This window comes from Benincasa hispida, chromosome 3 (assembly GCF_009727055.1).
Source record: "Benincasa hispida cultivar B227 chromosome 3, ASM972705v1, whole genome shotgun sequence".
Taxonomy (NCBI): Eukaryota; Viridiplantae; Streptophyta; class Magnoliopsida; order Cucurbitales; family Cucurbitaceae; genus Benincasa; species Benincasa hispida.
In genome coordinates this window covers 37,973,239-37,995,241 of record NC_052351.1, presented here as the reverse complement: position 1 = coordinate 37,995,241, position 22,003 = coordinate 37,973,239, and the positions used below count along the sequence as shown (strand labels likewise).

The 22,003-nt window shown below is 32.3% G+C and overlaps 1 protein-coding gene across 1 annotated transcript; it reads left to right on the top strand.

Annotated features, from left to right (window-relative positions):
* Positions 1 to 9,573: 9,573 nt before the first annotated feature.
* Positions 9,574 to 15,921, top strand: LOC120074186 (mRNA-decapping enzyme-like protein). The gene is made up of 8 exons (XM_039027230.1): positions 9,574 to 10,025; positions 10,262 to 10,302; positions 10,439 to 10,488; positions 11,023 to 11,167; positions 12,716 to 12,772; positions 13,451 to 13,574; positions 14,905 to 15,381; positions 15,513 to 15,921. The coding sequence occupies exons 1-8, from the start codon at positions 9,867 to 9,869 to the stop codon at positions 15,567 to 15,569; spliced, it is 1,110 nt and encodes a 369-aa protein (XP_038883158.1). The 5' UTR covers positions 9,574 to 9,866; the 3' UTR covers positions 15,570 to 15,921.
* The last annotated feature ends 6,082 nt before the right edge of the window (positions 15,922 to 22,003 follow it).

The following is a 22,003-nucleotide window of genomic DNA, read 5'->3' as shown; positions in this document are numbered from 1 at the left end:
TGCTAGACGATAGACATTAGACACTAGACGATGGACGTTGGGTGCTAGATGATAGACGTTGGGCGCTAGACGATAGGCGCTGAGCGTTAGACGATGGAGTATACGATGTATGCAAGGCGTTGAAACTCGATGCACACTAAATTTATAATATGAGGCGAAGGCCTAACGTGGGTTATGAAGGAAGGGAAGAAAAAATAAATTAATTGAAGAAACTCACTAATTGGAATTGGGCCGGAAGCACTAAGTGTTGGATTAGGTGGCGGTTTGACCATTGAACAAAGGAGGCGGCAGGAAGTATAAAAGGAAAATAAACTTCAAAAGCTAGGTTTTTGCAAACGAATTGAGCAAATTAAGTGAGATCAATGCCATTTGAAAACTGAGAGAACCTATATTTTGGGTTGTTTTACTAGAGAAAAATCTCATGGGGAGAAGAACAAAAAGTGAAGAATTTGCAAAAAGGGCAGATTCTCGGATTAATCAGGGCTCGAAATGAAGATTGGAAGCTAGAAGCCAAATTACAAGGAATTTGAGGCCGATATTTTAAGATAAGAAAGTTAACTCAATTCTAAAAAAATCTGTAGAAGAAAGTTTATTAAAAAGAGTTTTGTATTTTGAGTTATGAATTTTTGAAATTGAAACAGGGAATCAGTGCATAAACAGGCAGCTGCTTGGGAAGAATAAGTAAGCAGCTCACCATAGTGAGCAAGAGCGAGCGAGAGATAAGAAAATGAGAGAGAGCGAGAATGAGTTAAGAAAGTCACAAATATCGCTGGGAAGTCACAAATCTCACTGGAAAGACACAATCTCGCTGGAAATGATAAATCTTGCTGATGAGGATGATCTTGCTCATGATGATCATCTTACAAGTAATGTTGTTTTGTTGGTGAAAGTTCCATTAGTAAGCGAGCTACCTGAAGCATTTTGCTAAGAATTATAAGGAATTTAACCAAGGATTATGTCCTTTCAAGCCAAGAGGAGCTAGAAGAGGCATATAAACCGTTAAGAGCCCCGACAAGCAGTGAGTGACTCTAAATGCTTTAAATGTTTTAAGTAAATTGTTAATGCTTATGAATGTCCAACAATGTATGTTTACTGAAAACTATTTATGACAACTATTCTCAAATAGTTACCAGGCAACGCATCTCACATTAATGTTATGTTTATGCTATACTTTTCAATGAACAAGAGGATGTGTTAGTATAGAAAGCTTTTGGGCAACTAAGTCATTAAGAGATAAGAATAAGTGAGTTCAGTGTGAGTAGCTCAGTATTGAAGCTCAATCTTAGAATTTGAACAGCTCAGTACTGAAGAACTAGATGAGAAGATACTGAAGCTTAGTCCTAGGTTTGAATAGCTCAGTACTGAAGGACTAGATGAGAAGGTATTGAAGCTTTGTCCTAGAATTTGAATAACTCGATACTGAAGGACATTGAGAAGGTATCCGAGCAGCTCAATACTGAAGTACATGGAGAAGGTATATGAGGAACCTAAGGTATGACGGTACTTAAACTAGAATCACATGAATATAAGAAAAGTTGTTATTGGTAGTGTAGAGATCACTCCACACTAACTATGGATTGACGTTGAGGAATTGAGTAAAGGTTCTCTCTCAACTAAGGTTGCAAATTATGTTTTTAGGAAGAGAACAAAAGGGTTCCTTCCTAGTTAAGTAGTAATGCAGTAAATGATGATAAAGAGTGAGCAAGAGGGCCACTCTAGACTGATAAACTAAGGCATAGTCTAGCAAAGTATAAAATAGTGCTATATGAAGTTGATGATGACATGAATAATAGTTGCCAAGTTTATGTTTTCATTTTTAATATCAAATTTATGTATGAACGTTATGCTTTAAATGCTAGTCACTCACTGGGCTTCTAGCTCATGTTTTCAAATATTTTCCTTTCAGGTAGCGATCAGTTCCCAAAAGACTTCTCTGCTGCTGCTCTGCCACTTAAAGAATCAGGTTGAAGGAATCTTAATTGAAGACCTGTATTAGTTAGTAAACATGTGTCTGTCAGATAGGGACTAGTATTCTAGATGGGGCTCACTAAGTTGTAATATTCATGTAAAACAGTGCTACGAAACCCTGTAATATAAATGTATTAAGTTATGAGTTAATTAGTTTAGTATATTAATGAAATGTACGTATTTAGGGTTTAAGCAAATGTAACAGATTATATAGGCAGTAAATGCCAGCAAGAGGGTTGGTAACTGCTGTAGTCACCACTCCATCCAGATTAAGAGGGTAACTTGGAGTGGGGTGTGATACGACACCACTAAAAAAGAACCCCGGATATTCTCGGAGTGAGAACCCAAAGCATGGTACTTGGTGAGTTTGGTAGAGAAAGGAGGAAGCACGGATCGTGTCAGCGATAAGCAAATAGGAGGAAAAATGGCGTTATCGCATAGCACGATGCCTATCGTTTAGAAGACACTATACGATCGTGTAGTTTTACTGAACGATCGTTTAAGAAATGGTATACGATCGTTTAGCAAAATCGGCACACACTACGATCATTTAGGGAAGCTATGTGATCGTGTAGGAACTATTATGTGATCGTTTAGGCATGAGGAGGACGATCGTTTAGGCGGAGAAGGACTATCGTATAGGCTCTCAAAATACTTAAGCGGTCGTTTTCTATTCTACCAACGCGCGCTTCACTTTTTCTTTTGGACGATCGATTGAACGATCAATTCAAAATGAAACAATTTCTTTTTTATTTCATCAGTTACAATAACCGACGCTGCCCCACTACCCACGTCCAAACATGGTTTTTGACTTAATTATCATATAATTAACCAATTAATTAATTAATTAATTAAATCATATTATATTTTATCCTATAGTTTGATATCACATATCTACAATAGTATTTTCTTTTCTACTTGATATAAATCATATTTATATCTAATTTCCTCCAAAACAATGTATCTCATACATTTAGCCAATTATATCATATATAATTAACCAGTCCAATTATGTCATATATAATCAAATTTCCTCTTATCAATTTGAACATTTCAAATTAATCCAAACACTGATTCTCAACTTTATCTAAGCTACCCAAGGAACCTAATGAACCTGTGGCTCGAAGCTCCAACGGTCTGTGAATAGCTGACTAAACTCTTTAACCACGAGATCCACCATCCGTTAACTGTTAGCATTCCACTAAAGACCAACAATTGAACTCTTCTTACCACAGATATATTTCTGTGTCCATCGGATATAACCAATCATGAGTACGATAACCCTTCACAGATGCTCGTAAGTACAACTGGACCAAATTACCGTTTTGCCCCTGTAGTTACATCTCACTCCTTAAGTACTACTGATTTCTCTAATGAACATTACAACATAGTCCAACCATGTGTCAACACCTCTTGGGCTAAGAGAAGGTGTGTGACACCACATCGTTCAAGCCTCGGAATCAGCCCTTAAGGGAGTTATCTATCTACTACTCCTGCCTCAGGGAAGGAGTGAATTTCATCTTGTGTAGCTGAATTCCTAGCTCCCAAATCAGACGAATCCTCAAAATAGTAAGTTTGAATCAACAACCTAGCCACCCGCACCCATACAAATCAAAAGACACCCTCAATGGCAGGAGTTCCCAACTCACTAACACTCAGGATTGAGGTCATGTTACCTATGGTCATCCTAGTGAAGTGAAGTCTCTGTCATGAACGGTATTATATAACGAGACATTAACACTTCGTGGTCAAGTCTTATACAAACTCTTTGTATAGGACGCCCCCGCTCGCATGTCTCCAACACGAATGATCAGGATCAGACCATCTGTGACAAGTCACAACACTTGTGACCATTCCACAAAGCGGGCCTCATCCGTAGCGTTACTAGGATAAGGTTTCCCTCCTATATCCATATACTACAGACCATTTTGGTTATCACTCAAGACATGATCCACTTGTATTTCACCACATACATGCTTGAGTCACATACAGATAACCAGGAATTTTATGTTTATTGGTTTGTGGTAAAGCAAATAAAACAAGCAAATGAGAAAAAATACAAGATGTGAAGTAAATATCATATATTAACAACACAAGCGTTCGTACAAACTATTTACAAACTACAGGACACGAGACTTTAGGGCATCAACCCCAACATAGGAAGCCTACAACTCTCCTTTGGTTATCTCCTTGAGAATAAAAAGAAAGACTCCTTATGGTGGTGTTCTTACCATATTTGTCGGGTTGTTGTGTTCATGGTGTTGAGATCGAGAGAAGAAGGTGGTTTGCGATCTTTCATGTTATTAGAGAGGAAGGCAAAAAGAAATGTTCTTCAAGGGTTAGCATTCTTATCCCTTTTCCTCTATGTAATTCCATTAGAAGCATGTTTAAGAGTGGAAGTTCATCATTGTTTCCGTTTGCTTTGTTTATTTAAGTCACTGAAAAACGAGTTTCAAAGACAAGCGATCGTTCGCTTCTACTGTTTGGGAATTCCAAATCCCTTCATGATAGACACTGATAGACTTTTATTAGCGTCTATTAATGATAAACTTGCATCTGTTTCTATTACTGATAGACATTGATAGACTTCTATCAACATCGATGTGTGATAGATGATGTCTATCACAACTATAATTAAATTTTGCTATTTATATAAATATTTTCTCTTATTTTTCTATTTTTGAAAATCCCCCTATAATGTATCTATGTATATTATATTAATTATATCATATACTATAAACATATGTTTCCTTATATTAATTGGAACATTTCAAATTATTCTTTAAAAACTTTTGGTCCTTGTTAATCTGTTGTGAGCTAACGAAGGAACCTAATGGACCTACAAATTATAAGCTCTAATGATTTAAGATTAATTAATTAAACTTTTTAATTAATTAACCAACATTCATAAACTGTAGGTAAACCAATATAGACCCATAGTTGCACTTTTTTGCATTGTAGAGTATATTGTGTCCATGGATATAATCATTACACGTAAATCGATCCTTCACGAGTTGTTTATAATTACAGTTGGGACAAATGTCCATTTTACGCTTGTAATTATCTCTATATCCTTAAGTACTATTGATCTCTAATGAACAATTTTTTTGTGGTCCAACCATAAACCAAGTCCCTCTTGAGCTAATGAGAGGGTAGGGCTCATTGTTCAAGTCTCGGAGTCAGTACTTAAGGGAAGTACTCATCTATTTACTCTGTACAGGAATGGGTGAATTCCATCCTGTGAAGTTATATTATTAGTTCTCCACTTGATCAAGTTCTCGAAATGTTAGACTTATTGAGTTAGCGACTCGACCACTCTTACCCATGCAAATCAAAGGATGAGCCCTCACGGGCAGAAATTCATAACTCACTCAAGACTAAGATCAAATTACATATGAAATTACATATGATCATCATGTGAAATATCAATCTCCTCAGTCAATGGAGTTGCAAAGAGAGATCAATGATTTCGCAGTCTAGTCTTATACAAACTCATTGTATAAGATATCTCCACTCGCTTGTCTCCATGAGAACGATTTGGATCACATCGTTTGTAACAATTACAAAATGGATTAGAGACTCAACCTTTCCTTATACTATAAATCCTTTAGGTTATTACTTGAACATGATCCATCTGTATATCAACCATTATTCAAGTATCATGTAAATAACCTTGGATTTTGCTTTATTGGATTTAATTATGCAAATTTAAACCATAAAATAAAATAACAAATTATTTTATTAATAATCAATGTTTTTTATTTACTAGCCACAAGCTTATGACATAAAACTTAAAAATGGTCTATCACTGATAGATTTTTTAAAGCAAAATTTAAATTTTGTTATATCTGCAAATTCATTTGCGTTGTGCTATATCTACTTTGAGTCTAATTGTTATATTTGTACTTCCACTTTCAACTGCCATATATTTTAAAAATAGTGATAAACATAGATAAGTAATGGTTTGATATAATTACTAGTGGGGAATTAACATTATTGAAGTATGCTTAGCATCTTTCGAGGCTGAGTTGAATTTTTTTAGAGACCATCAAAATCTTTATCAAGGATAATGTAGATTCATTTGAGACGTCGAATGTTGTTGAGGATATTTTTCTCTTCGTCTCTCAAGTGCATGTATTGAGGTTTTCTTTGGTTTTTAATAGGGTTGCTCATTCCCTCTTATTGGTGGAGGCATGGCTTTTCGCGATTGCTTTTGTAGTTTCTCTTCCTTGATGAGGGGCATGAAGAACTTTTTTGAGGCGATTGATTCCAATCAGAGTGCCCTCATTTTTATTCAAGGACATTATTTGTATCTAGTTTGATCTTGGTTTAATTTATTTTCTTTTAGAAGAATTACGTTTAGCCACCCTTTTGTGTTCCAATATACTACTAGTCCTGGTCCTAAGTTTCAACTTCTTTCACTCGACGGTGAAAAATTATTGTCACTACGAAAAACATTTAGATTGAGCTTTAGACTAGTTATGATATAAGGAAAAGGGAAAAAAACGTTGTATCAATCTTTACATTAAATTTTTAATTTCATCAAATTACACTACTTTAAACACATTTTCTTTTGAAAAAAAAAATCCCATGTACTTTCAGTGTAATATAAAATATATGTATGTATATGAAATTGATGAGATTTCACACAAAATCAAAATTGTAACTTGCTTTCTGTTACAATTTTATGAGTTTTGGAAAAATGATTGAACGCTCAATTTGTGCATGTATTAAATTTAAAATCGTGTAAAACTTGATATTATTGAACTAGTGAATTTATGGAGATTTTCACCTCATTTTTTTATAATAAAAATTAGTGAGTGAGTTACGATAAATTGAATAAGATATAAATTGTAAAATTTAACTTAGTGTAACTTCTAACAATAAAATTAAGATTTGGGATGAAAATTGATGCACAACCATTTATTTATTATTTACAAGTAATAACAAAATATCACAGTCTATTTACAATATATCACGATAGACCGATCTATCGCAAATAGTCAATAAAGTTTCGATATAATTATAAATATTTTAATTTATTTTCTCATGTTTAAAAACAATCTATAATTTATTAGTCAAAATTAAACTTTTTCAAAGGACTTGTTGGATGATAGCTAGTAAGTACATAAGCCAAAAAAGCGAGTTTAAACTTCAAACATGATAGTGACTCAAATCTCGAATCTCGAACATCAACAATTAAATGATAGTGATATGATATCTTTCGATAGAGTTAGTTTAATTATAAGTGATTACTAAAAGTTTGAAAAATATTTTAACTTTAACCAACAAGAGTGTAATTCGACTGACATAATGATTGTAGATAGTTGTTGGCCTCTTTAATAAAGGTTTACTATAAAAAAAAAAAAAATAATAATAATAATAATAATATTTTTGAATTTTTGAATTTTTTCTCTAGCATAGTTAGAATAGAATGTAGTCTCATCAGAGTGGACAACACAAATACATGTATAATCTAAAATAAAATTTCATATCTATTTAATAAGTATATATTGTATTAAAAAAAAATCAAGGTGTAAATATCAAAATAAGTTAAAATACTAATTTTGTCCCTATAGTTTAAAATTTGTTCAATTTTAGTTCCTATACTTCTAATTGTCCAATTTTAATCCATATATTTTTAATAAATCTAAAATTTAATCCCACTATTAGTTTATTGTTGATTTTTTACAAAACTTGTTATTTATAAGGAAAATTCTTATAAATAGAAAAATTAAAAAAAATATTTACACTATAGCAAGTTTAGAACTTTTTGCTAAAAGTGTAAATATTTTTAAATATTTTTTTTTAATTTTTTTAAAAAACACCCTATTTATAATTCTTTTACTATAAATTTTTAAAATATACTCGTATCTTTTATTTTAGGAAGATTATTATTATTATTTAATCAATTTCGTAATCATTAGCGGCAACGTACACTAATAAACAAATAAATGATAGAAAACTAGCAGTTTCAGTATGCTTCTGGCTGTCGAAATACTACTATATTCCAATGCCATAAAAATATACTATAAGTTATAACCTATACTAATTTCAATATATATTATTATCATTATTATTATTATTATTATAGTTTTAGCAATTTTCTATTATAATATAAATCAAATAAAGGATGTAACTTGAAGTAGATCGGTACAACTACAGAATAGATCTGTCCAAATAAAGTCATAGGTAAAACTAAAACATATCCAAAGTGTATATAAATATATATTTGTTTTTAATATATTTACTTTTTTCTAAATTTATTTTGATATAATTTTCATTTTCTTGAAAACACATTTGAATCTAAACAAATTTCAAAAGTAAAACATAATCTTAAAAACAATTTTTATAGTCTCTAAATTTTGAAAGGTTTTAAACATGAGACGACAACATAAAAAAATTACATAGATGAAAATAGTTTTTTAAAAATTATGAGCTTAAATATTCCTTGTAGAAAAAGTATAATGCTTCTAAAGTTGATATATAATCATATCAATTCTTTTTTTTTTTTTTTTTTTATCATGCTCAACCATTTTAACTTTAAATTTTTAATTTAATTAAATTATACTTGGTAAAAATGGGGTGAAATTAATAATGAGTCTCATCTTAGTAATATTGATGATTTGTTGTCCACATTCTCATCGTTGAGCAAGGTATCTATGTGACAATTTTTGTTGGGTAAACACTTGTATGATAATTTTGAGAAAATAATCCATAAATTACCAAAGTAAACATAGTTCAATAATAACCAAGAGATCTATTGTTCGAATCTCCCTCCCATACTATACTAAAAAAATCAATAAATCAATGCAACCAAAGGTAAGTCGCAAACTCATCTCTCTTGAGGAGAGAAAAGTAACAACCCAAATAGACGAGGTAGTAGAATTAAGAGCATGAGAAGTCAGACAATATATAAATTTATTGCTGATCGATTAATAAAGTAAAACTAGAACTCTAAAAAGATAAAACTACTTTGGATTCATCAATCCAAAATTCAACGTCATTAATAAAATATCTAAATTTTGAAGGGCTCGAAGTAAAATTCTTTTTTTAAAAAAATGAAGAGTAAAATTGAAACCCCATAAACCATGAAAGGGGAAATTTTCTCGAAAAGGGGAAAAAAACAGTGAGAGGGAAATTTAGAGTATGAACTATAAAATTTTTCTTTAATAATTTTGTTAAAAAGAAAAAGAAAATTATAACGTTAAATGTATACACATATATTAAATGTTAAATGTTAGAAGAAATATTCACCAACATATATGAATTATTTATAATAAAAAAAAAAACAAACATATTATCATGTTCAATCTAAATATAATTTAATTGGTTAAGATATAAACAAACTAAGAAATTACACGTTTAAATAAAAATTTTATCGTGATTGATAATATTATGAAGATATGTAGTGTTTGAAAAGCTAAATATATATATATATATATATATATTAGGCAATGCCTAATTTCCTTTTTTAAAAAAATATCTGAAAATTAAGACAAACAATACAAAATTTGGGTAATATGTAGGGTTTTGCTTTTATTAAAATAAAAAAAAATAATAAAGAAGATGGAAGAAAAACCTAATTTGGACAGAAAAATAAGCAAAGTCCAAAATCTTTTAATTGAAAAATTGAGATAAAAGATACAGACGAAGAAAAAGAGTGTTGAAATTGTTGATGTTGAGAACTGGAAATTGAGAGAATTGACGATCTATAATTCAGCCGCCCACTTTCCATCTTCATCGGATTAAACCTCCAAGCCGGTCGGTCTCGTTCTCTCTTTAACAGCCATCACTTTCCCGGGAAAAAAAAAAAAAAACGAAAAGGGCAGAGAAAGTTTCAGGAGCGAAGAAATCCAAGGGTTTAAGATAACGAAAGTCTCCTCTGTCGGTTGAAGATGACTCAATCCGGAAAATTGATGCCGAATCTCGATCAGCAGAGCACCAAAATGCTTAATCTTACTGTGTTGCAGAGAATAGATCCTTTCATTGAAGAGATTTTAATCACCGCAGCGCATGTGACATTCTATGAGTTTAATATCGAGACCAATCAATGGGTTAGTCTTAAAACTTGCTATTTTGTTGTCGTTCGGGTTTTTATTCATAGCGTAAATGTTGGGTGGTGGAATTTAAGATCTATGTTTCTAATTCCTAATCGATCTGTTTGGGTGAATGAAATCTAGTTAGTAATTTCATTCCTATCCTGTAATCTCTCCTAAGTTAATGTTAAATGGTTCATCTGGTTGTTTTCTAATATTCTTATGTTTCTTAATCTCGTTTTTTATGGTTGCAGAGTCGCAAGGATGTAGAAGGATCCCTTTTCGTAGTGAAGAGGTTTTCCATTACTTTTCTTTTTATCTCTCTCTCTTAATAATTTTAAATTTCTGGGTACATGTTTGTTTGTCGTTGTTTGGCCTTAAGAGATCTTTTGAATTCCCTAATTTTAATATAAGTGTCTTATTGTTTTTAGGAATGCTCAACCTCGGTTCCAATTCATTGTGATGAATCGACGGAACACAGGTTAGTAATGCCATTATTGATAACTTTAGGGAGTGCAATGCTTACTCAATTAGCAAAAAAAAAAAAAAAAGAAAAGAAAAACTATCTTCTCAATATCGACATTATATCCTATAGAGCTAATTGCTAAACATGGTGAATTTTTAGAACTCTTGTAACATCGTACTATGAATTCCAAAACATGTCAGAATCATTGTGCTGGCCACAAATAACTTACAGCAGATTTTGAGATCAGCACATTTATTAACATGGGAATTAAGAATGATCAAAGATCGAGCTTATATCAAATTTTCTATCTTTTCATAGTAGGGAAAAGTGGTAGTGGTATTTGTGTAAATGCAACTTGAAATTTTAATAGGCAAGCTAGTAAGTGAAAATCACTTATTGGATGTTGTAAACTGCATTATCCATTTGGTTCTCAACAAGATTTGAACTTCTAATTTTGTTGAAATTACTCACGATCAATATAGATAGCATTATATTGAACTATTGTTTGTTCAAACCTTAGCTTTTGATATCTCTATTTATTTTATCCAGATAATCTAGTGGAGAATCTACTTGGGGATTTTGAGTATGAAGTGCAAGCTCCTTATTTATTGTACCGGAATGCTGCTCAAGAAGTTAATGGCATTTGGTTTTACAATCCACGGGAATGCGAGGATGTTGCAAACCTCTTCAGCAGGTGTGATACCTTTTTTATTCATTGATATCTTGTTAGTTTGACCATGGTTATCGTCATGAAACTAGCATATGAAGTTTGGGTTTTGTGAAAATTTTATCAATTAGACCACTGTTATGATCTTTATTTTTTTTAGAGGAAATGAAACTTTCCATGAAAGGGAAGGAATAGAAAAAAAAGTCGGGGAGATAAAAGCAGCTCCTGACAGAAAGAGAAAATTGTCAGAAAATTCTCCAATCTAAGAATTAAGTGGGTGGTGTAGTACATGAAGCTTTGAGTTAAGCACTCCAACTAAAGGATATGTGCTGTACATTGTAAGATATCCAACATGATTACAGAAGTCCTTACATCCGCTGTTGGAAAACATATTTTTTTTTTTTGGTTCAAATAAAGCATGTGCAGAGGAGGGATCTCCCAGCATTGCTCTACAGTATTCTTCCTTGACTATGAAGCCCAATCCAATGACTTGAGAGGACCTCCAGAACGAAAAAACTAGCATCTTTATGTTAGCCCAACTTCCTCGGCTAAGTTGCTAAGAATGAAAAAGTAGAGAAGGGTTTTCCTTTTGCAATCTGTTTTGCATATTTAGACCCCTATCTATTAATTGGCATCCAAATAAAATTCTCTTTCTGCAAATTTGTGTATTTGAGCATTACTTTATGAGCTATGGTGGTGTTCTTGAAAATATGTATGAGGCTGGTTCATTGTTAATAATCAATGTTATAGCTTTGAACATAAAATTGTCTTTGCCTCTTCTTGCCTCGGTTGACCTTCAAGCTTAGCCTCTTATTGCCTCATCAAATTCTTGAAGTTATTTAGTTGGTGTTGAGATTTAATATCATTCTCGCAAAGGCTCTCATTGCACTTATAATTTTTTTGGCTTAAATTGGATAGGTTGGCTACTAGTTCATTGTGTTTGGTAGGCAGGTGGCTATTTCACTGTTTGTGCCTTTCAGAGTTGCAAGTTGTAACCAAAATCGTTCATCTTTTTGAGCCCTTGACTTTTAGGAAGACCAAAGATGCAAAACCCCTCACTTTTCTGAAGGAGAAAGAGAACAGCTCTAATTCAATAAAGTCTTTAAGACATGTTGCCTGTATTCAACATTTCTTTATGGATAGCTTGGCTGATATATCACGAGAGATTTTGTTGTGGATGAGGGTGGATGGGTGGACCTAGTTCATTGGGTTATGGTGTCTATGGGTCAAGGGAACTTAAGGAAAAAGAATTATGGTGCTCGATGTCTTATCCCTCCATCCATCCACACACATTCTCTCCTATTAATCACGTTGTTCTATATTATNGGGACCATTTTGTGGTTTCCTTTGCATACTTACTTTACCTAGGCAAGACCTTTTTTTCCTCATGGCTCATTATACTCACCTCCATTTGTCATGGTTAGGCTAGGATATTGAGTCTCTTCTTCACCTTTTGCATGGATCTTCTCTTGTTAAAATATTAGAACTTTGACCTTCGTTGTATTTTCAAGAAATTTTACAGTGATATTTTATAGGTTTCTTACTTGAGGTGTACTTGTGCCTTTTATTTTGCAGGATACTTAATGCATTCTCGAAGGTTCCTTTGAAGTCCAAAGTTTCTTCAAGCAAGGGGTAACAATAATGTTATTATAGTAATTTTAGGCAAATTTTGTATGAGATTGAAGCATTTTAGTTTCGTCATTTGTACAGTAATTACCTTTTGGCAACACTATTGCATGCCATTTACTTGTATACGAGTTATTGCATCTTGGTTGATTGAAGCCACATCATGTTTCTCATAAAAAAGGGCCATATCATGTTACCTGCTTATGAGATTGGAATGTGGATTACTGGAAAGCATTTTTTTCCTTCCAAATTAAACCAAGCCTTCAATAGGATAAATGAAAGAATGTAAGAGAGGAATGCAAAAAGAGCCTATGCAGCTAAGTACAAAAAGAAAGAATAAGTGCAATGGTTGAGAACAAGTGACACAGGATAACCACTGGACTTTTAGATTACAAACATGCAAAGGGAGGTGTTGAACTCTACCATAGTCCAAATTCTCCTCAAGGGTTCTCAAGTTTTAAATTGAAGAACTGAAGCTCCCAAAGGGAGGGTGGCCTGTTGGTTTTGGAGTTCTTTGTTCTTTGATCAAGTTGTTAAGCAGTGTCGTGCATTAACTGCTAAGTTGGATATAGCTATCTGCATGTTGGCAAGTGTGTTTCTGATTGCCGTAGATATTTTTGAGTTCTTCATATAAATTAATTTTCTACTTTTTTGTAACTCTCTTGTATTTATTTTCCTACCCAGTGATTTTGAGGAGCTCGAGGCAGTGCCAACAATGTCAGTGATTGAAGGTCCACTGGAGCCCTCAGCACCGCCCTCTACTGTCACTGATCCACCTGAAGATCCATCCTTCGTGAACTTCTTTAGTGTTAGTGCTCTACCTTTGTCTTTCTGGTCTTTTCCTCTTTTTTTTGGGGGTTACTTTTTTTGGTTGGAATGTTTTTAGCTTCATTTTCATGGACTTAATATTTTATCTTTATATTATGGAACCTGTGCTACCGTAAGCTCTTTCTTATCCAACCTTGTTTGTATATTGTAGAAATTAAGCGTTTTTGGGAAGCCATAACTAACTCGCATTTTTAGTAAAATGGATGAGGGATGAGAAAGAAAATGCAAGAAGTCCAAATTCTGATGAAATTTTATTTTACAGAGTGAAAATCTTCCGACTGTGAAACAGAACTTAAGTATTGTTTGGCATAGATGTCTATCTCTCCAATAATTGAACTTCAGGGGTAAAATAGGGGTAAAATGGTTATGATGGTGACAAATAAGTTTACTGATCAAGAGATGATTTTCATCTGCTAGACCTAGAAATATATCAGCTCGTCTATTAATTGGCTTTGGAATTGCTTGTCTTATTAGTGCGAGAGACCAGACTCATATAACGTTCTCATTCGTATTTAAATTTCATTTTCTTGATACTCCATAATTGTTCCATAGGTTAGTCAATTGCAAATAAGACAATTATCTTCTATGAACCATCATGGGTTGGCTTAATAGTAAATAAGGGAACATTGCCTTGATAAAGGGCTAAGAGGTCATGGATTCAATCTATGGTGACCACCTACCTAAGATTTAATTTCCTACAAATTTCCTTGACACCCAGATCTCGTAGGGTCAAGTGGGTTGTATCGTGAGATTGGTTGAGGTGCGCGTAAGTTAGCTTGGACACTCACGGATATTAAAAAAAACCAATTATCTTCTAGGGTTTTTTTTAGCAACAGAAGCTTGCAAACAAAATAATAATAATTATTGTTATATTGTTCCTTTTTTGTAGTATCCTACTAAAATGTATGGCTAAACTTATTAACTTAATAATTATAATTCTATTGTTTTTTCCCTTTTAAATGTGTTGTTAAATATTTACGTCTCTCCTTGCTGCTTTTCTTGTACTTTCTTCCATCTCTAAGTAAAAATTGTATTTTTCTCATTCCATACGCCTTCCCCCAACCAAGAAAAGAGGTTAATAAATTTATGTAGAACATTTATGGAAATGAAATCCTTTTTTGCCTTATGCCGACAATTTATGTTCGGAAGACTCCGATTCTCTCACAAACCAGGGAAATATCTACAAAGCAACTTGTACATTCAGCTATTATGTGGTTATGCCTTTCCATTCTGCCGAGCTTTCGTTAGTGCTCATTGTGGTTTATTTTATTTCCAATGGCATTCGGTTGACATTGATGGTATTTTTGCAGGCGGCTATGAATATTGGAAGCAATGCTCCAAATATACCGGATTCAAGGCAGCCTTATCATGCTCCTGCTATAAACCCTCCATCTTTGCTTGCTCCTAATGTTGTATCAGCTCCTGCGCTGGCTCCACAGCCATCTTTTCCCATTGCAGCTTCAACTACGCTAACCTCTCCGTATGGACCACCTGACCCAAACAATAGTGCTAGTCATCAGGTCACTAATCTTGTGAAGCCCTCTTCTTTCTTTCCACCACCTTCTTTCTCATCTGCACCAATGAGGCCCTCTTTGCCCTCATCCATGCCTATGCCTACCCTTCATCCTCCACTTAATTTACAAAGCCCTTATGGGACACCAATGCTCCAGCCATTTCCACCACCTAATCCACCGCCTTCACTTACACCTGGTTCTGCTCCTGCTCTCAATGATGGGCCTGTTATTAGCAGAGACAAAGTTCGCGATGCACTTCTGATGCTTGTTCAGGTATCTTTCTAAATCTTTTAGCAGTATTATGACCAGTAGTTTATGTATTATGAGATGTGCAGTATTACGACCAATGCAACTATTTTAATCATGAGATGTGCTGGCTGACCTGTGTAATATTGATGTGTTAGGATGATCAATTTATCGATAAGTTTTATCAAGCACTGCTGAAGATGCACCATTCTTGAGTAACTTCAAAGGGCCAAGAGGCGGATTTCATTGAGTTCAATATGTGTGTGAATTAGTTGTGTACATAACTCACTCTGAATTATGTCTAAAATTAGTGGTTCCTCCAGTGTAGAGTCTCTGTTCAGTGTAAAATTATTAAGAGTTTCGGTGTTCTTAAGCTTCTTTTTTATTTGAAACGCATGGCATGGTGATATGCAATGCCCTATTTCAGTTTGTTACTTTTATCCCACTCCTAAATTTGGTTCAGGCTAGCAACTTTTGCTTCATCCTTCCAAGTTTTGTTGTTTACTGGATTTCACTTTCTGCTGATTGTCTTTTCGTCGTAAGATGAGTTTACATGTTTTGGGAACTTCTCTTAGTGTTTGTTCTTGACCACCGTTTTTAATCCAATTGTACTTTTGTAATTTTCGTCATTTGCCTGGTTATCCCACTTGTATCTAATTGAGATGTGGATGGTAAAACTATAATTAAAGAAAACCCCGATGGGCCATTTGTTTTGTGGTCCCAAATTCTCATGGAGTGGATATATGAATTACTACTTGTAAAATGCCCTAACATTTGGAGATTTTCGGGCATTCTAGGATATTCTCACGAAGGGCATCTCAACAGTTTTGGGTGTCCTTCTAAAACATGGATTTTTCAAATTTTCGAGTTGAAGGTATCTGCATTTTACTTTTTTATCCTTCCTTTTTTTTTCCGTTATGTCATAGTTCTTACTATTTTGTTAGCAAGATATTAAAATTAAAATTTATTTTATAAAAAAAAATTATGATATATTAGTTTGTTGAGGGAAAAAACTTATAAAAATAATATAAATTGTATTAATTTAAAAAGAAATTTAAATTGATAAAAATATAAGTTATATAAGTTCAAATTATATTAAATTAGTTATAAATTAATAGATAGTCATAAGGACGTTCTCGAAGCATTATGTAAACTTAAGACATTTCTAAGTAGAAATTATACGAAACAAAATAGTTATCAAAATATTTTAAGATATCTACAAAATATTCATATAAAATAAATATGATTATCTAAAAATGTCGAAGATCTATAGTTCTGGATATCTAAGGATTTTGGTCATCTACATTTTTAAGAAACAAATGATGCTTTAATACTATTTTTTTTTTTTAGTGCAATAGGAGGTAGAAAGATTCAAACAGCATACCTTTTGGTTGTCATCGTCTTAAATGCCAGTTACCCTGAGAGATTTAAATACACATAGTACTTCAGACTTTCACTTTGGTCTTATATGTTGTTTTAATCATCTTTATCATTAATTTCTGTAAATCATTAGCAAAAACATGAGCATTTTTGTTGTATTCATTTGTCTCACGGGTAAGATTTTTACTAGGTAAATATTCAAAGTTTCATATTGCAAGTTGGTTTGGAAGTAGACATAGGATTGATTGTTTTTAGAAAGTAAGTAGACATAGATTTTGTTTTTTTTTTAAAAAAAAATGTTTTTTAAAATTTTTTTTAAAAAATAAATTGAAACCAAGAAAAAAAAACATAAAATAGAATGTGATTTAAAAATTTTTAAAAAAAAGTCCACTTTCAATCAAGCCACTCATAGCCATTTGCTATGGCCAAATTTGCAAATCTATACTATACTAAAAGGGGCAAAATAGGGAGAATTTTTATCTTCCCATTTTGCCCCCCATTTTTAGTTATATCCCTAATATATCTTTAACTTAAATGGTTAGTTATTTAAACTCACATATCAAAACATCATGAAGAGACCTTTTGAATAAAGGTCCTTTCATTACATGTCAAAACCCTACTTAGGGACATGTTTCCGACAAACATCCTTTCAATAAATACCTTTGTGCATGTATTTAATCAATATGGAGGGGATAAAATTTTTTAGAGCAATCCATCTCACAAAGGTAACCATCATTAATGTGTGTAAGTGTTCTTCAAACCCTTCTTGTGCTATTGAATTCAACCATTAAAGAGAGAATGAAGAGACAATAGAGAAAAGGGAAATAATTCTAATCATTGGCGCTTTCGCTGGCAACATTTTTCGAATAAAGTGTTGTAGGTGCTTATTTTTGTTATATACATTTTTTTTGTCAAATCGAGAAATCCTTCATATATTGAATTCAATTGATGAGAGAATAAAGAGGCAATAGGGAAGAGAAAAATAATTCTAAATATTGGCGGCAAACATCTTTAAAAAAAAAAAAAAAAAAAATCAATACAACTTATTTTTTAAGGAATCCTTTATCATGTTTTCAATATCGAGTTCAACAGTTGAAGAGAGAATGCAGGCACAACATGGAAGAGGAAGATATAGAGGGAGAAGTTGAGAAAAAATTGGAAGAAATAGATATTATAGAGGAGTTAAAAAAAATAAGTTGATTTTATTCGTTTAAAATTTTCTTAATTTTAAAAGCAAAACCATTCATCTTCCCCATTTTTCAAAATCTTATTGTTCATTTAGTCATATAATCATTATCCTCTCATTTTTCATGTGTGAGTTTTTTCCTAAATGAGTGAAGGCATAATCGATTAAAAGAAGAGAAAGTTGGTTGAGGTGAGTGAAAAAAAAAGTAAGAATGAAGAAGATTGGGAGAGATATGGAGATAAAATGACCAATAAGAGCATAACTTAACTGACATAGTGCTCGTACTATCGACCTCGAGATACAAGGTTTGATTCCCTTATCTCACATTTTAATTATAATACATTTGAAAAAAAAATAGATAAAAAGGTGTAGTATTCACATAATTTATTAAATTGCTATATAATTTTAGCCATAATTTCTTATCTATTTTGCTCTGATTATATGTTCATATCAAAATTAATAGGAAAAAGGTTCGCATGGCATAAATGACAACTTTTCCTCAATTTTATAGATAAAACATAATTGTAAAAAGTAAACTATTCAATTTTTTTTAGAAAACTATTCGAAATTGGTAGAGTGTATTATTATTATCAAATATGTTAATTCAATTAGTAACACTTCGATCTCGAGAAAAAAAATTCAAATGAAATATTTTTTTAAAAGTTATAAAGTACACTAATGAAGTATCCATTGAAGACCCTTGAGCAAAAGTATGGGATCATACCAAATACCCAAAATTTACCGAACATAAATTTTATAGCAAGAACATATAGATGATGCATTTAAAAGAAAAATGCAGCATGCTTTAAAACATAAATTGTAGAATAGTAAAAGGGTATAAGAAACCTTACCATTGAATAACTTTTCTTCACGATATTCCTTCTCCAAAACTCATCACGAACAATCTTGAACCCTTTAACCGTCCGAGAGGACACCACCACGAATGTTTTCTCTGTATTCTCTGATGAGAATCCTGGAATTTTGTGGGCTCGGGCTATTTTAGAAGAGAGAGATTATGAGAATATTGAGAGGAAGAGATGATATTCAGCAATTCTCACATAACTTTTTTGTGTATCAGTCTTTTGTGAAAACCACACAAGGAAAAAGAAGAACTACACCTTTTTTTCCCCACTACACGTTTTACAACTCCCTCCCAACAAAAATTTTTAAAATAAAATAAAATAAAATAATTATTTTCATAAATCAATTTAATATATATTTATATGACAACTACCTTATCATACAATATATATATATATATATATATTAAACTATATGTTATATCAAATATAACACCTAACTTATAGATTATATATTGTATCGAATATAATATAACCTATAGTTTCTATTATTTCACCAGTGACATTTAATATAAATATCATTTATATTAAATTTAATTGAATGAATCAAATTCATATGGTTAATATTTGAATCGTGTTCAAATATTTATTTCCTCTTAAATAAATTTTATATTATATTGTATCAAATACATTATAGCAATTATAGCATATATATAATTAGATTAAATTAATTATATCACATATAATTAACTCTCTCGATTAATTTTGACAATTCAAATTAATCCAAAAATTCATTCTCATTAATTTACGCTAAGCTACAGAGGGGATCTCATGGACCTATAGCTTAAAACTCCAACGGTACATGAATAATTAATTAAACTCATTTAATTCAATTATTCATCATATATTAACTGTCGGGGACTCCACTAAAAACCGACAGCTGCACTATCTGCAGTACAAATATATTTATGTATATGTATCCATTGGATATAACCAATCAACAGTACGATAACCCTTCACAAATTGCTCGCAAGTACAACTAGGCTAAAATAACATGTAGTTACATCTAACTCATTAAGTACCATTGATCCCTCTAATGAACAATAAATCATAGTCCAACTATAACCAAACCTTATCGAGCCAGGAGAAGGTGTGGCGCCATATTGTTCAAGTTCTGGAATCAATCCTTAAAGGAGCAATTTATCTATTGTCACGTCATTGGGGAAGGAGTGAATTTCTTATTGTGTAGCTGTATTCCCAACTCCCCAATCAGACGTATCCCCAAAATGATAGGTTTGTTGTGTCGGTGATCTGGCCACTCTGACCTATACAGATTAAATGACCGTCTTCATAGACAGGAGCTCACAACTCACTCACGATTCATGTCATGTTACCTATAGTCATCCTGGTGAAATGTAAGTCTCTATTATAAACAACGTTATATAATGAAACTAAACTTTTCGTGGCCCGGTCTTATACAAACTTATTTGTATAGAATATCCATGCTCACACGTTTCTGCATGATTGATTGGGATCGGATCATTTATAACACTTTACAACAATTATAACGTCTACAAAGCAGACCATACTCGTGGTGTCACCAGGATAAGACATCCAGCCTTGTCCATCTATTACTGATCATTTAGGTTATCACTTAAATATGATCCACCTGGATATCTCTACATACATGTTTAAGCTACAAAGATAACATTGGATGTTAATTTATTGGTTTGTGGTTAATGCAACTAATTTTTAAAATAAAACATCACATATTTTATTACATTAACAAAATGTTTGTATGTTACCATTACAAACTATGGGACCCTACGAGATTTAGGGCATCAACCCTAACAATTAAAACTTTTTTTTTTATTAAAAAATAATATTAATACAAAATAAAATAATTGAGTAAGGGTAAGGGGCTATTTGGGACGTTGAATTGAGATAGGATGTATGAAGTTCATATGTTTATGTTTGGGGTGCAGAGTTATTTGCTCTGTTCGTGCTTGAGTTGCAGAGTTGAATTCATATGTCTCGGATGTTTGATGCAGTTTTTTGAACTCTAAATAATTTACTTTATGATTACTATTTTTGTTTTGAAACTTTTTTATTCGATAATTCTACTTATTTTTGTTTGAATAAAATACTGATTGGAATTTTTTTCCTTTTAATTTTTAAAGTTTTGTTTTTCTTTCTTTCTTTTTTGGGCAATGAACAACAATGAACCTACTACATTTCATGCATGAATATGGTTAAATAAAATGAGAAACCAAAGAGAAATCAAAACTTTTGATTCCTAATTTTTCTCCATAAATTTCATTATCATCTTATTCTTTTTCTTCTTATTTCTGTTATTACTATATATTTTTATTCTATCATGAATTTTTTTTAATTAAATCTCCCCCATCATCTTAGCAACTAATGGAATGTCATAACATTTATTTGACAATTTTACTCTCAAGTCCTTTAAATTTGGAGGATCGTCACAGAAAAAATCTCATTTTTTCACTAATATTTGCTATATTCTACGATTTTTTTAGTGATTTTTTTTGTTATATATTGTATACTTTTCAACTACATACATACTTTTCGTCTAAATATTCATAAGGCTCATTTGATATGTGAATTTAATTAAATAAAAATATATTTTTTTTACAATTTTTTATGTACGAATATTGTAGTTAATGTAGACAAAATACAATTATTCATATAATCAACAACCTTACAACATACTTTAACATTCATCAATCTTATAATAATTGGAAGTAGTTGTCGAAGTTGATTATCGAAAATGATTTTCATTGGAGTTTGTAGTCGAAGGTGGTTGTTGGTTGCATGAAGGTGGTATTGGAGTTGGTTGTCGAAGTTTTTCATCGGAGATAGCTTTCAAAGCTCGGAGTTGGTCAGACGAATGTGGTCGTTGAAATTATTCAAAAAGATGATTTTTGCCGGAGTTCGTAGTTAGAGATAGTTGTCGGAGCCCAAAATTAATCGCATGAAGTTGGTATTAGAGTTGACTGTCGGAGTTTGTCATAGGAGGTAGTTGCCGAAGCCCCGAGTTGGTCGTCCGAGTTGCTCGCTCAAAGGTGGTCATCGAAGGTGATTTATGTCGTAGTCTGTAGTTGAAGGTAGTTGTCAGAGCCTATGAAGATGGTTGTCGGAGTTTGTTGTCGAAGCCTGCAATTGACCGTCGAAGTTGGGTCATCGAAGGTGGTTGTCGGAACTCGAAATTAATTGTCAAAGTTGGTCACGTGAAGGTTGTCGGAGCTCGGAATTGGTCGCC

Bases quoted from the DNA above. Each gene is read 5' to 3' on its own strand.
- LOC120074186 (XM_039027230.1), top strand. From the start codon at position 9,867: ATGACTCAATCCGGAAAATTGATGCCGAATCTCGATCAGCAGAGCACC. The intron at 12,773-13,450 runs GTAACAATAATG...TTTCCTACCCAG, and splicing joins AAAGTTTCTTCAAGCAAGGG to TGATTTTGAGGAGCTCGAGG. The intron at 15,382-15,512 runs GTATCTTTCTAA...TTGATGTGTTAG, and splicing joins CACTTCTGATGCTTGTTCAG to GATGATCAATTTATCGATAA.